General features: G+C 35.7%; 2 protein-coding genes across 2 annotated transcripts in view; one reads left to right on the top strand and one right to left on the bottom strand.

Annotated features, from left to right (window-relative positions):
- Positions 1–8774, top strand: part of LOC100185508 (WD repeat-containing protein 43) — a 13719-nt gene extending 4945 nt beyond the window's left edge. The window contains exons 7-15 of the mRNA XM_002128587.5: positions 3755–3914; positions 4164–4253; positions 5023–5151; positions 5602–5742; positions 6070–6188; positions 6430–6493; positions 7705–7882; positions 8099–8154; positions 8334–8774. Coding sequence (XP_002128623.1) covers positions 3755–3914; positions 4164–4253; positions 5023–5151; positions 5602–5742; positions 6070–6188; positions 6430–6493; positions 7705–7882; positions 8099–8154; positions 8334–8399 — 1003 coding nt within the window. The 3' untranslated portion in view covers positions 8400–8774. The remainder of the gene's footprint in view (positions 1–3754; positions 3915–4163; positions 4254–5022; positions 5152–5601; positions 5743–6069; positions 6189–6429; positions 6494–7704; positions 7883–8098; positions 8155–8333) is intronic.
- Positions 8775–8977: 203 nt separating this feature from the next.
- Positions 8978–15735, bottom strand: LOC100186311 (clathrin heavy chain linker domain-containing protein 1-like). The gene is made up of 11 exons (XM_009863470.3): positions 15541–15735; positions 15098–15240; positions 13244–13371; positions 12835–12979; positions 12538–12623; positions 12090–12256; positions 11504–11632; positions 11004–11105; positions 10346–10503; positions 9745–9889; positions 8978–9498 (listed from the first exon to the last, which is right to left on the bottom strand). Exons 6-11 carry the CDS (start codon positions 12095–12097, stop codon positions 9165–9167), a joined length of 876 nt encoding a protein of 291 aa, XP_009861772.1. The 5' UTR covers positions 12098–12256; positions 12538–12623; positions 12835–12979; positions 13244–13371; positions 15098–15240; positions 15541–15735; the 3' UTR covers positions 8978–9164.
- Between the last annotated feature and the right edge of the window lie 6 nt (positions 15736–15741).

Genomic DNA, 15741 nt, shown 5'->3' with positions numbered 1-15741 from the left:
CTGTTCTCTGCGCGCCATCAACGATGTTTTTGGCTTCTGTCCAAGCTCGACCGGGACGATACTTTGTAATATCATATTACAATTTATGTTGGTTCTAATTTACTGATAGCGTCGCTCCTCGCTCTTATATTTGCACCAATTAAAATTAACATAATTTACCTGCATTAAACTAATCATCAGAAACAAAAATTATACACAAACTACAGATCGTATGGAAGCGAATAAAACACGATTGTTTTCCAACAATCTCGTTTGTGATGTAACGATCGTAAAGGTTTATTCTGACGTAAATACCGTTACATTATCCAAGATGAACTTGCGTAGAAACTTGCTAGTTGTGCCACTGGCTGTAACAGTTATAAATAATTGATTAATTAAATATTATTTGTATGAATTTTACATTTTGCAACAGTAGGAATTATGAAAAGCGAGACGCGTCTTTAACCGCAAACCACGTGTTCTGTATTATTTTGATTAGCGGCGCTTTTCGGCTGAATAGGAACGCATTCTCGTACGCCTTTCTCCTTGATGATTTCATAGGTGCTCGGGCTCGGGCTCGTGCCGAGCTTTTCGTTGAAGCTCGGCGCTCGGCGAACCCGAGCTTTTTCAACTTCAGCACATCCCTAGTGCCGAGTTAAGCCTGAACTCAAAAGCTTGTGCCCGAACGTCTCTATTTTTGATGCTCTGCTGAAAATTGGCTGAGCGCTGAGCCCTATGCTATTTCTATAATGTTGCACGCGCATAGACGTCGATTTTTTTTATCAATCTTTGTTAATTTTGGGGTGCACCAATTTTCGCGCGACAACGTGCGCGTTGACTATGACGACATACAGCCCTGGAGACTCGTATAAAAGTACAGTTGACGACGGTTTTCAAAATACGTCGGCAATATTGCCAAGGATTTAAAAGACCCGTGGCCAGGCGTGAGGTCACGAATCGCAACGTCAGTGCGAATTTGCCCGTCTCGAATTACAGTCGGTATCGTATAACACGAGCGCCCAATGTTTCGTATCTGATTAGACGGATTTTTAATAAAAAACCATAAATTCCTAAACTTTTTTATATTGAAATAATACAAAGTGCTGCATTACAGCTTCTCTTTCACCGCAACCCACGTGTTCTAAATGATTTTAATTAGCGACGCTTTTCGTCCAAAAAGGAACGTATTCTCGTACGCCTTTCTCCTTAATGACGTCATAAGCTCGTGCCGAGCTTTTGGTTGAATCTCGGCGCTCGGCGAACCTGAGCTTTTACAACTTCAACACATTCCTATTGTTAACACCAAATTGGCGAAACATTACCAACATCGTCTGCTTCATAGCCCAGGTCGAAGTATTTATTGCAAATGTATCAATCCTTTACTTGATCGCATACGTAAAAAGGCAAATATCCAACCTGTTTTCAACCTCCTGCTGGCTAAATAATCAAGGGGACAATCGTTATTATGACGCAAATAATCAGGGTGTGAATTGCTATTATAATCAATTGCCAGGTCAAACAATCGCTATTATGGTGCAATGAATCCACGTGTGAATCCTTACTATTTCGTAATAAACATAACGCTTGGCTGAGGAAAACATCCTAAATATACAGCAGTGTTACTTCTGGAACATATCTAGGCTATTTATTACCGCAAATTACATTTATTTTACACACAGCTGTGAGAAAGGTCGTGTTACCAATTCCCGCCGAAAAAAAAACGTATGCGCCGCTTGTATACAAGGACGTTAATGACGTCATAGTCAACGCGCAGGTGCGTTAGGAAATCGGTGCACCTGACTTTATTTGCTATATACCACTACTATATGTATTATATTACCTCACTTTTAGCTTTTATCGCCTGTAATTTTTGCAATTTCGCGTTTGCAATAAAATATTTTGTTTAAAAAAAATTTTTTTTTTAAATTTTTTTCTACATCGTCGGCAATAAACTGCTGACGGTTTGTCCAAATGCGTCGGCAAAACCGTTGGCAATTGCCGGTTGCCGACGTGAGTCTTCAGTGCTGCGACATAGGTCATTGGGATTCGTGCGGCATATTCGTAATTCTACTGGTCCTGAATTAGCAACATAAACTGGGCGATGCTTTCCTCTCATTTGCGTGTAAAATGAAGGGATTTAGCCTTTAATCAGGCTGTAATAAGCAAACAAAATTTGTCCAGAATTTGCACTGCTGTATATTAACGATGTTTTGCGGGACATCGTGCGCATTGTCTATGACGACATAGGTCACACGTGCAATCTGACGCTAATGGTTTGAAACGTTTAGTTACAATTACTAAAGTTATTAATTCGCGCTAGCATATACTTTTATTAAATAAACCCCACTAACAGGTTTTAAAAGCGCTTTTTGGCTATAAGCCAACGATTTATTGTGCGGTCCAGATCGTAGAGCAACAAAGTTTTTTTCAGAAAATTGGTTTGACATTGTCGAATGTGTGTGTGTGTGTGTGTGCACCCCTAACAAGTGTTACATCAAAACTTTTTTTATGTCTAGTAACAATTTTTATCCATGGCCTTCGGCCATATGCAATACCGGAAGTTCGCAAGGTGACGTAGACTGTTCATTGTTACGAAACATAAAGTCCTGTATACGGGTAACGTAGCAGTCAGCAGGAGAATTCGCTAGCTAGCTAACGGGTCTGAGAAACACCTCTGGAATCTTGTGTGTTTATATTATGCGAATTTATGGCAAATATTCTCCAATTAAGCGGTTTACACGTTTTTAGACTGGGGTTCAAAATAAGGTTTTCCAAATTGTCGCGACAAAATTAATCATTCCGACGTCATAATACGTCACATTGGTGGCCGATCTAGAGGGGCGGATTGGGAGTTGAACATCCCCTTCAGAAATTTTCTACCTATTTTCATAGCTCTAAACGAATAACGGCGCACGTCGAAGTAACGATCGTTTGTAGTTGATTTAAATCAAACTACAATACGTCTGCTTTTAATATATGTGAACGATTGCGCAAATTGTTGTAATTGTTTATCTATATTATCGTATCTACATGCTGACGAAAAGATCACTCGTCTCCCGAGTCTGTCGATTAACAGGAACGGTAAATCGACAAAGGAAAAGCGACAAAATTTACTAACTGGCATAAATTAAGACAAGCATTTAGTTGCGTAAGATGGGTCATCTGCAGTAGATTTTGGCGACACTGCACACCGCGGCAATGGCTTGCGCTGAATCTTGGTTTCGCGACGGCGACACGTCGCTCTGTCCGTGCCCAATTACGACCGTTATCGAATTTCACGTGGGCACGATGTTTCCGTATCTGGTTTTAAGTAAAAAGCTAAAAACTCTTGAACTATTTTTATAATGAAATAATAAAAAAGTGCTACAACAACTATATATAAAGAAGTTTTAGTTAAATTTTTTAACAGGAATTTTACATTTTGCAACACTGGGAATTACGAAACGAGATGTCTGTTTAAACGCAAACCATGTGTTCTGTTATTTTGATTAGCGACCCTTTTCGACTAAACAGTCGCATATTCTTGTACGCTTTTCTCCTTCATCACGTTATTGGTGCGCAGGTTCAGCTCTTCGCAGAGCCTTTGGTAGAAGCTCGGCGAACCGGAGCTTTTACAACTTCAGCACATCCCGAATTAATATGATGATTTAAATGACAAGGCATTCTATGTGATAAATAATCTTAAGTGTGTGTTTTGGCAATGTTACAGAACCTATTTTGTATTTTTGTCATTAAAGTTACTTTCCCCAAAACACCTTAACCTTCTACATTTTAGACCAATGAAGAAACCTCTTACCCCCATTTACAATATAAGAGTAGTTACCCCAACAGCCGAACAACTTTCTGTGATTTCTGCCACGTTCGACAAGAAAAATGAAGATCCCGTCATTGTTCTGGCGTATGGCACTACTGCAGGGATCGCATTTGAAACTTTGGTGGGTGGGAATTTTAACGTGAATTCTTAAGTATATATGTTTATTTTAATGCTTTTTATTTCAAATAAATATGTTTAAGGATAGTAAAATGTTGGATTTTAAAAGGATTTCTCGTTAGGTTACAATCACAATAAAAACACAACATTATCATTTTTTTTACGAAACATTTTGGACCTACTGTTTTTTGGCCCATGCCTTTTGTGCAGCATAAATCATAAGTGATTGGTTTGTCTCATCAAATCATTACAGAAAATAAAAGAACATTCTGGTTCGGAAATCTGTTTAATTCGTGAAGATCCAGCTCAAGTACATGTTTTAATCGAGAAAGACAAATTAAAGGTGAGAAAAAAATATGTTAAAACTTTCCTTTTTAGCCCTGGATATTTATTTTCTGAAGTTACAAAAAAGTTTATTGTCATCTTATTTTGCGCAATTTTGTATTCCCACCGATAAACTGTTACATCACTTGCTGTATTATGATGTCATCCATTATCCCAGGATAAAAAGTTACGAAATAGCAAACTTTTGGCAATTCACCCTGTCACAAGCGGCATTGTGATGCAATCCATTTATTGTGACTTACGTATTGTGTAATCCTAACGTATGATGTTATAGTAGTTCACAATTCATTGTGATTAAAACAAGATCATAGGACACAAGCGCTACTTTGACGTTTATGATTAACGTGCTGCATAACGGATAATACCAAGGTTAAACCTTTATAAATGTGTGTGTGTGTGTAACATAAAATCGTAAAACCGGCATCGCGTTAGCACATCTGCCTGTAGTCTGGATCCTACAGTTACCATTGTGGGCATTTGTATCCATTGGTATTTACCCTTTTTACGCAATTGCTCCAACTCGGTGGGCTCTTTACTTCCTTATGAGTTGTCTTATTCATCAGTCCTATAGTAAAAAAAAACACGCACAAACTTATATATGCCGGCAGTTGTACTAAAATATTAATCAACCACAACATCGGGATAATAAACCATTTATTAACAACATGAACACCTGTGTTACAACAACTTTTATTGCTTCATCACACAAGATATATTTACATATTCGTTTGTTCTTTGTTTAAAATTTCCTTCTATGACATCATTAGTTAAAGGAACCATTGAAAAACAAGGAGAATGTGACGACCATCGTGCCTGGTGTGCCGGGTCATAACAGGTTGGCTGTTGAAAAATCTGGAACAAAAAGAAAGAAAAACCCTTCTATTGGGGAAGCACAGGTTTGTCTCTATTTTACTAAAAAATTATCATTATTGGTCTAATCCACTAATTTACAATTTCATTCACTTTGATCTTAGATAAAGCATAGGACTGTACCAAACACTGTATATAACAGGCGCTACATTTTTTGTGATTTCTTTTTTCAATCCTGGGTTAAATTTAAAATGCAGTTACATCCACAGTCCTTATTGAGGGAACCTCATTGATTAATGTGACAAATGCAATATAATTTAATTTTGTTTGCTTGTATCAACACCTAACAGCAGGGTAAAGCTTGTGTTAAGTTTAAAACTTGAATGATAAAACATATTATGTTACTTAATAGTTGACTGTGGGCTATGACATCTGTCTTAATATGCTGTATTTACCTGTTTTCATTTACAAATATCAAATATATTAAGCTGATGAACTGCAATCTACGTTTTATTTCATTTTTATTTTTCATTAAGCTTACCTTGGAAGAACGACTGACCGCGATGAGCGTCGATACAGCTTCTCCAAATGGAGACTACAAAGCACCACCAAATGCCGATTCTTTAGCTATTCTTCTTTCGCAAGGTTTGCAAAGCAACGACCGTGACGTACTTAATGTGAGTGGTAACTTATATTTTAACTGTGATACTTATGTGGTTTACTGATTAAATTTTTGAATATTGATATTAAAAAGTTTGTTATCTGCGCTTCTATGGTTTATTAGAAGCAATAAGGTTGCCTATTAATATAAATGTAAAGATCGTTTCGATCTAGCGCTGTTGTTTCCTGGTCAGGCACTTCCATTGTAAAGTTTAAACAGCCTATATCTCCGGTCCTATAATGTGCCACACTAAAGGACTTCAATCAAAAAGCAATTACAATTTGTAATTGCCTAATCTACTGTATCTTATCATAACCCTCATTATGACATCACTATCCCACAGCAAGTACTTCAACACAGCAATGATAACCTTATTAGGAACACAGTTCGTCAAGTCCCAATAAATTATGTTGTTTCTCTTCTTAAAGAATTAACAGAAAGATTGAAAGGAACTCCAGAAAAGTAAGTAAATTAATATTTTACAAATAAACCTTGAATATATCACAAAAATATATTTTAATTTGATACTGATTTAAAAAACTTACTGTGAAAAAGTCTTTTCAAGGTGGGGAAAGGGGGGTATTTTATCAGATTTATAAGTTATAATCTTTCATATGATTTTCCATCAAATATAGTTTTAATTTGTTTTGCATAAACGGAATAAAAATATTTTTTTTTATTATTCACATAATACTTGCTACAGGTGTTTGATTTTCATGAAATGGACGCGAACAACGTTAAGCCAACATGCATCATATTTAATGACTGTGAGTTTATTGTTTGTTGTTCTACTTGGCATTTCAGAGCTCTACATTAACCTGTTTTAGCCTTTTAGGCGCTTGGAATTTTTTTACTTGTCGCAATGAAGTGAACAATTCTTTCAAACGCAACATTTTATGTAACATGCATTATAAATGCTATGTTCAAACCTTAATGTATGCTAATATGCTTGTCCACGTCTTAAAAGCAGTAGCTATCAAACTCGGTTTTATTTAGTGTGTGAAACCTATTTACCCATATTGCAACTACAAACGTAAATAGTGCATATTTTTGCCCTATCAGCATCAGCTAGATTTTAACACCCGCAAAAGTTGAAAGCAGTGTTGCAGCTATATAATATAAAGGTTTCAAATGCGCCGGAGGGTGTGAAATTAAAAAAAAAACTTTCTTCCCTTTCACACTTTAACTGACAAAGCTTAGAATAATAATAAATGAATAAATCCCTTAAAACAAAGAACTAGCCTTCTCAAATCTGTTTACAGAGAAGGGCAGCCAAGCTAAATCTTTGTTACGAAATATGTAACACAATGGTTTAACAGCCAGTGCATTTTAACATGTAAAATAATGAAATGACGTGTGAAAAAAAATAAAAAATACATATATTAAAAAATAGAAAAATCGGGTAATTATTTTAATAGCCCTATTAAATAGCTAGTTATAAAGACATTAACTTTGTCTCGGTCATTTTAAAAACTTACAAATAAATTTTAATTTCTGCAAGCTGATTTCATTCCCGCCAAAAAAAATATAACCTCGCACCAAACACACACTCGCACTGTCCCACATTTACCCAGACAGACGAGTGCACAAGTGTAGCCTGGCGAACATACACTCGCACAAACACTCAAGCAGACGAATGCACGAGCCGGTGTGTATCAACAATTTCTTAATTTTACTTCACTTTTTGACACAACACGTTTGTGAAGCTTAAACATACCTTCGGACAAGTGCCTAACCAAATTCACTTGTCGCATGGACTGTTTTGGTTGTCCGGGACAAGCGGATAAGCGTAAATGTCGAGCCCTGCATTTTGGTATCCATTCTGTACTTTTAATACTTAAGGACCTCACCAATATAGCAAAAGAACAACTGACATTGTTTTGTAATATTACTCTATAATAACTAGTAAACCTAGAGTTAAAACATTTTTAATTAGAATAAAACATTTTTAATTAGAATAACACAATATTGTTTTTAGCTGCCAGAAGTTGTACCACTTTTAACTGGCTTATACCAGTTAATTTCTGTCCGAACTCAAACTCACGAGCGCTTGACCAAACTTGAGGGCAAACTAGACCTGATCATGACGCAAATCGTTTCACGGAAAACCACTGAAAAAATTTCCGAGCAACCTGCTTTGTTTGTGGTGGAGGAAGGTGAAAGAATGAACATAGCTTATTTGACCTGGCTTAGAGGGTCATAGCCATAAACGGTTTTTATAACACAGTTGTTCTGTTTCATACATCTCATACCCATACCCGTTGAGTTACCATGTATGTAACTTAGTATAGCTAACAATTAAGCTGTCTAAGACTGTAATTATGCATGTTGGGGGAACAGAAATCATTTTATAAAACTTCCTTTATTTGTAGATTCTTCGGATGACCATGATGAAGATATAAATATGATGAGTCCGGAGTCGTTTGATGTATGTGATTTCTATGTTTTATGTAGCGTAACTTTTTTCCAATAATTGTTTAGCTTATAGATGGGCTCTTCATTTTGCACAGATGTGTAAGTAACTTAGCTGTATGGGCAGAACTCTAATATGTTTTTATACATGCTATTTTTATTTACAGATAAGATTTTATGTTATTTCTATTGTAGGAATGGGATGAGGGAAGTGAAGACGAACATGAAACTAATGAGGAAACCATTGAAATGCAAGGATGAAAGTTATTTGGTTTTTAAATATTTATTCAACCAAATAAAGCCTGAGAGATAAAAGTTGTTTTAAGCATTTTATCTCACCTTTTATTTTGAAACTGTTTCGTAAAATCCCATTTTTTAGCTTTCTCTAAAACTGCCGGTGCTCTGACGATCTTCTTTCTGTTTTTCGCCCAGTGAGTCTGATACTGCTTAATAAGTTTGTAGGGAATCATGTTTTCTGAACGTCACCAAATAAATTGTGGTGACATGGTCTTATTTGTGCTTCTGTTGTGACTAATAAGCTTTGGCGTACTTGGTTAAGAAGTGGATGGCCTCTTAACAGCTGAACAATTTTAACCCAAAATTACGAAATGCTAAAAAAGCAACCCTTGCCTTCTATATGAAAGCCTCTTTCATTTTTTTCCTTCTGGGTTCCTGGCTGAACAAACCGATAGATTTTGAGACATATTTTCAACAAATTGCAGTAAGATTATTACGCTAAAATGTTGTTAAATTGGTGTGACATTATGACCTAATTTATTATACTTTGTTAAGACAAATTAAAGGGAGAAAAGTATGGAGTTGTATTTTAAAACAACTTGTTAAACTGGCAGCATTTTGGGAGTTTTTATTATATTTCCAAACCTTCAAGTGTCAGCAAACTGACTGCTGAAAACAGTACAAATACAAATAAAGTTTGGTATTAGGAATTCTTTTAAAAAAGTGAAAATCGTGCTGTTACTGGAAGAGGGTAAATAGGTTAACTCTTTGCTTGTATACTTCAACAGTTTAAGTATAATAGTCAAATTCCTCTTTTTCATCCAATGCGATCGCCTGAAGAGATTTTGTGACGGCAACTTTAACAATTCTTGAAGCTTGAATTTCTAAAGCTGCGTCTATAAGCTGATTGGATGAGCAGAATTTGATCACGCATGACCAGTCATCTGTATCATTTGGCGGAAGATCACCATCTGTTTCATCATAGACGACCTCGAATAACGTTTCCGTGGTAACTACATCCTCAGATACAATGACTCCTTGATAAAGATCATCAATTACATCCACTGCTACCGACTTCCCAACCTCGCTAGATGAGATGAGAGACACAATTGCTTGATCAACTCTAGAAAAAAATTACAAAACAATATGACATGATAACATACAAGATAAAAATGATTGTTGTTTAGTTCTATTCATGTGGGTGATGTAATATTAGTGATTACTTGGTTGGAGCAATATCCGATAAATGTCCTACCCAAAAAGTATATTCGATTCACCACAATAATCAAGGAGGTTTTGGTTGGACAAATATGTGTACAACTGTATTTTAACCATGTCATTCAGAAAACATATCTATGATTATCTTCACCTCAATGGAAGAGCATAGAGTTGATAAATAGGAAGATTTGGGTCCCTTTGTTCCTGAGGATCTGGAGTTAGTTCCGCTGGTGGACGACACAAGCTCCACATGAGGGAGCTGTTGGGACATCGCTGGATCAAGTTAAGGAATTCCACTACAATAGAAATAATATTTTTTAGATTTAATAGAAATAGTATTTTAAGGTACAAGTGGTTTGCTTTCCAAATATTTTGTTTGTTGCAAAAGTTAGTTTGTTTGTTGCAAGAGAGTAAATATGTATGAACAAAATTGTTTTTAAAAGGAATGGTGGTGCACATTTAAAACATATTTAGCACACCAAACTGGTGCCATGACCAATGGTAAGTGCACATCTTATTAAGAAGATACCAGTTTTGACTTTATACCGCTATCACTGTGTGTGTGCATGGGTAAGACACCTAACATCAATTGCTTTTCACAGTGGTAACAAATTTGTTGTTCAAAAATCCAAGTTATCAGGCATACATAAAAATACATTTTTTTATAAATAGTATGCGATAGCAAAAGAATTGATCAAAATAGCTGCAGTAGTATAAAATACCAAATCTTAAAGGTATATTATTTGTCTTACTTCGAGTAAACTGTGCAACATTCTTTGCATAATCCACCAAACCCCCGAGATGACCAAGCTTATACATTGTAACACAGGCGTCCATATGAGATTTAACTTCAGTGAAAATACTTTGAGCAGTAAAGAGACAAAGTGCTTGATGCTGGGGGTTCGTTTCACTGCATTGTAAGACAAGGTATAACTTTTACCAGTGTGGAAGGGTCAAGGGTGGACTTATTATCCAGGATACTTTGCTCTTTTGGAAACTTGTAAAAATGAAAAAGTAAGTGGATCTGATACTCCAAAAACCCTAAGACTTTAAATTTAAAACAGACTTAATAACATTGGTTCTCAACATTTATAAACCATACAGTGTGTAAACCAATTGGTAATTTTTCAAAAGTTTGTTAACTTAGTTCATTGCATATTCATTTTAAAAGGCTTAATTTCACTTATCTAACAATAATCATCTACAAAGTAATGCATGTGGTAACATGTCAGGAGTATGAGATATAAAACAGAACACCCACGGTATGTTGACTACCGCTGCCTGGCCACTTGGGGATAAATTACAGTTCTACCATAGATCTAGCACAAGTTACGAACCGCCATCAAATCCTAACAACCTTTTTATTTCACACAGCTGTGCAACCACATACATACAAGCATGGCAGCTTACCTGTATGCAACCAACTCGTGTGCTACCTCAGCACAAGGTGTGATACATCTTTTAATCGTCCAGTGTTCAACTAAGTCTGGTCGGTGTTCATTCAGTGCACATCTATGGGTGATAAAATAAACATATCTTTTGGTAGTTGGCATAAGGTCCAGTGTATGGGTATAAGATGTGTGTTTGGTATTATACTCCTGTTTTAACTGAGAAATATGCATAAAAGTCCCCAATGCGTTAATGGAAATCAAGAAGCAAAGTAGGGTTGGTCTTTCTTAATAAAAAGTATTTTAAAAACAAGCTATTTGCAAGGGTAAAATTTATTAAACACGAAAAAGAGACGTATGAATTAGTTACAACTTACCACCCACAATTATTTTAATTTTTATGCAGCTGCATGTGTGCATGTTGTGCAGAGAGACAAATATTATAATCTCAACACAAAAACATGATGACAGTTATATGTACAAGCATCTATATTTATATATCTTTTTTTAAGTAAATTGAACCTTGAAAGCACAGTTGACATCTCAGCATCAGCCACATGATCTTGTGCATTGGACGCATGCATCAATGCTTCTGCATACATTAGTAGTGGGGTGGGTGTGCCTTGGTAGTTGTTGGACACTTCTTTAAACCTGTGGGTGATATGCAAGTAATCAACTACACATGGTACATATACTGAGTGTACAATGTGATTTCATGTCCTGGATAAGTTTTTATTCGATTGATTATGAAAAGAAAGTATATTAAAAAACAACCAAAGCAAAGTTAATGGCAAAAGTCCAATTTATAAAATGGACTTTGGCTATAAATGTATACATGTAACACACCAAAACAAAATATGTCCACAACATATCATTCATGAACATTATTAAGGCAGCTCAACTAAGTTTCATACACACTGTCATTTTTACTTCGAAAATTACAATATTCATTTTTTTCTACGCTTGTCGCTTACTCATACATGTTACTTGGTTAAAAGGATTTTAACATTTGTGGATTTAAGTTCCATCTCTTCATTGTATCAATTATTGTGATATATGTTATTGTGACCAAACAGATAAATCAAAATGACCTTATATTTATTCTTACCTATCCATTGTCTCAATAGACCTTAGCACACCCCGTGGGCTGTTAGCTGCATGTACAGCTGCTTGATTGAACAAACCATCTGCGAACAACTCATTAAATTTATCGATGTATTCGAGGATAGTTTCCGCTTCTTTCTCTTTTGTTGGATCATCATCTTCATGTATGGACTGTAGTGTGATAAGGTTAGAATGTTTTAAAATGAATGAATATAACTTAAACATACTTGCGTGGTAAGCATCAACATTAGTTTGTGAATGCTAAAGTTGTTGTGTCATGGTGCAAAACATAAAACATAAAAAAACTATTTTGTGCAGTGTTTACCAGCACAAATCCCAAGTTTGCTCTTAAAAAAAGTAAGAAACTAAAAATATTACAACTGTTTTATTATTACAAACAAGAGAAACTTTGTTTCTGATATTAATGCACAAAAAGTTTTATTTTTTCCCACCTGTCCTGTTAAACTTGTAACCGATGATGATCTTCGCTCAAGATAATTTTCATTTTGTAAAACTCTAATCAGGTATTCACCTAAATCTGTTAACAGAAAATGTTAGCTTGTGTTATTCTATGCATATTTTAAAAATACAAACACAGCCATTATTTTTTTAACCTATCAAATTGTCTTGTTATGATTGTTTGACAAATTTGTTTTAATTTCTATTTATTTTAGACATTGGCTCACTAGATGAAATAAACAAAATAAGTTGTGCAAATTATTTACAACTTAGTATCTCAACATGACTACCTTCATCTATAATTTCATCAGATGAATTGAAATCATTAACAGCATCAAGTGCTATCTTATACACAGCATTGCCTCGTCGAAGTAATTTTCCTTCAGCGAGTAATTCGTCTCTTGCTTCTATTCTGTCTTGCAGTAATGTGTCTACCTGGATTTGAAACATGTTAGTTAGTAGCATTTAAATTTTGGCAAAACGCATGGCTTAAATACCATTTTAAGTTGATAGAAAGCTGTCTGACAAATAAGGAAATAGAGACAATTGTGAGGTAAATACAGGTGATATAAAAACTTCATAAACTATTTTAAATTCTATTGACACACTCAGGCTAGCAAATGCTACATGGTTATAAAATGTTGCTATTTTTTTCTGTTACAGATTACCATAACAAGGGGGACATTATATTTTACCCACCTCATACTTCCTACTGATTGGAACATACAAACATTTTTGTTTATTAAACACATCCTCAATTGCTGTGTCAAGTTTTATAACCAACTCCTGCAACAACTTTTCATTGGTCCAATCTTCCACAGATATTCCTGTAACGAAATTTTTTAAAGACAATTGTTCGGTATGTTCTACAGTGGTTAGAACGTTCGTTTGTCTGATGGAAAGCCTACTGCTGTCACAGGTCATATACCCAAAAAATAATCACCCACAAAGTAACATACATGGTAACTCCTAAGCTGGCACGAGGTGTACACTCGTGTTTTAACGACTTCCATTTGCCAGTGTCGTAATATATTCCTTCTGATTAATACATTTGTACCGAGCACTACGAAACTCTACTGCGCAGTAACTCAAAACAAACACAATGACCCCCTATCCAAATTTATTTCGACCCTCCGATGAAAACGTTCCAGGCATGACGTTTACACGTTAAAACTTGTTTTGGAAACAAGTTTTTGATTTAAAGTAAACAGAACTGAGTTAATATGTTATTTGTACCCTAGAAAAAAAGTAAATACGGTAGCGGTTAATTGTGCTCCAAGCACAGATATTTAACATATATAATTATCTAAATTTCACTATGTGCATAAAGATTGTGTGGCATGTAAAGTTGCCAGCTGGCGCAACGCGGACGGGACTTAATGGTTCCCTTCCCACATATAACCAATGCCAGCGCACAAACGCATTAATGAGGAATCCGTAATATTAGGACAATGCCGAGAGATCTTGCTCTGTGACAATACGGAGCCCTGCCGCATAATGTTGTAACTGACGAAACCAAGTTATAACCTTCTTCTCGTATTTAATATATATCTCGTGTGTAATGCTTCCTCTCGCATTTTGCATTTTCCCCATTATATAGCCCTGCCCTGTACTGTATAACAAGGCAGTCGGAGCCAGGGCAGGAGTGGGACGTGCAATGTTCATTGTTCTCACTGTTATCTGAATCGTCCTGTAAATGTTGTAATGTCGAATAAACTGAGTTGTAAACCTGGACTTGTTGCGGAGTCGTTACTGTTCTGCTGGAGTCGGATAGCTGTTAAGCGCGAGGTGCGAGTACAGAGCCCGAGACATGTGAGGGCAGCACGGTCCCGAGCCGAGTATACGGCAGGTGACTTGAGGAACCACCTGCGCCGCACCTCTACGCCCACAGTACCACTAACAAACTTAATTTATGCTAGTTCATTAGGCAGATTTTACTTATAATTTACAAGTGCTGGTGGTTCAAGGTGATCCTAGAATACAAAAATTATAGCGGCCACTTTCGATACATTCTACCCGTGCTACTAACATAAAATTTTGTGACTGTACTCTAGACCCGATTCTAAAATAAAACTTTATTAATTCGAAAAAATATTAATATACATCTTGGAAAACAACATATTTATAAAATGTTCTGCCGATCCAGCTTCAATTGGTTATTGCGCTGCGTAATACCTACAAATAAATCATTGCAAGGCCAACAGTACATTTGGTAAAAATGTACCTTGAAACGGTGCAGTAGCGTTTCGGCGCAAGTGCAATGGCCCCCGCAACAAATATTCAATTGGAACGAATTTATCACGACACAGACCATGCGAGGATAAAGTGAGTTACATTCATTTCAGTTACAGAGGATAGCTTGTAAGTGAGCACAAGGTGAGCACACACATTTTAGAAACTATGGTTACCCCGTTATATGAGAATAGATTCTCAAGAATACGATCTCATACTTAAAGAGATTTCTTTTTCTATGACACAAACCAGGATAAGAACTAAATATTTAGATTAAGACAATTTTCTATTAATACTATCAATAAAATATCGGATTTTCACCTGGGATTGGTCGGCGATCTTCCTTTTCTTGTGGACTTTCAACCAACCGCGGTTCTTCCTCAACTTCATCTTCTTCGTCGGATTTCAGTAAATCTTCCAATTCGTCTTCAAGACGTTTGTTATCTTCTTGAAGTATTTCAAGCCTGAGAATTAATAGCATGTTTAGTCTTTACTTTTTGATCTTTAAACTGTTTTAATTTGGGTACATAAATAGAGTTTTTCTGATTAATTTTGATACAAACATGACATGTAAGATGATCTCAAATGTTTTGGTTTAAAAAGTAAAAACATATTAATATGTGTCAGAAATTTAAATGAATGCTTTAAAGAAAAATGCCAACAAAACGTTGACAAAAAAGGGCATTGGTGTAAGCAATACAGGAAAAGTAGTAGTAGATGTTGTATAACCACAGAGGTTTACTATGTTGTTTTAAAGTCATTACTTTTCTTCCAAATCCCTTTTTCTTCTAGAATACCCAGCAATTGTGGTTGAAATGTTTGACAAGGTTTTTATTTTATTTTGTAGATAAGAAGTTTCTTTTTGTCCGTTCTTTATTGCTGTAATGCATTCGTCATGCTCTCTTTTTACATCAGCAAGAATGTCTTTGTATACATTTACATTGCTGATATTTGGTTGAGTGCCT

The sequence above is a fragment of the Ciona intestinalis genome, unplaced genomic scaffold (assembly GCF_000224145.3).
Source record: "Ciona intestinalis unplaced genomic scaffold, KH HT001114.1, whole genome shotgun sequence".
NCBI classification, from domain to species: Eukaryota; Metazoa; Chordata; class Ascidiacea; order Phlebobranchia; family Cionidae; genus Ciona; species Ciona intestinalis.
Note: the sequence above shows the minus strand (reverse complement) of the source record. Positions and strands in the feature narration are given on the sequence as shown.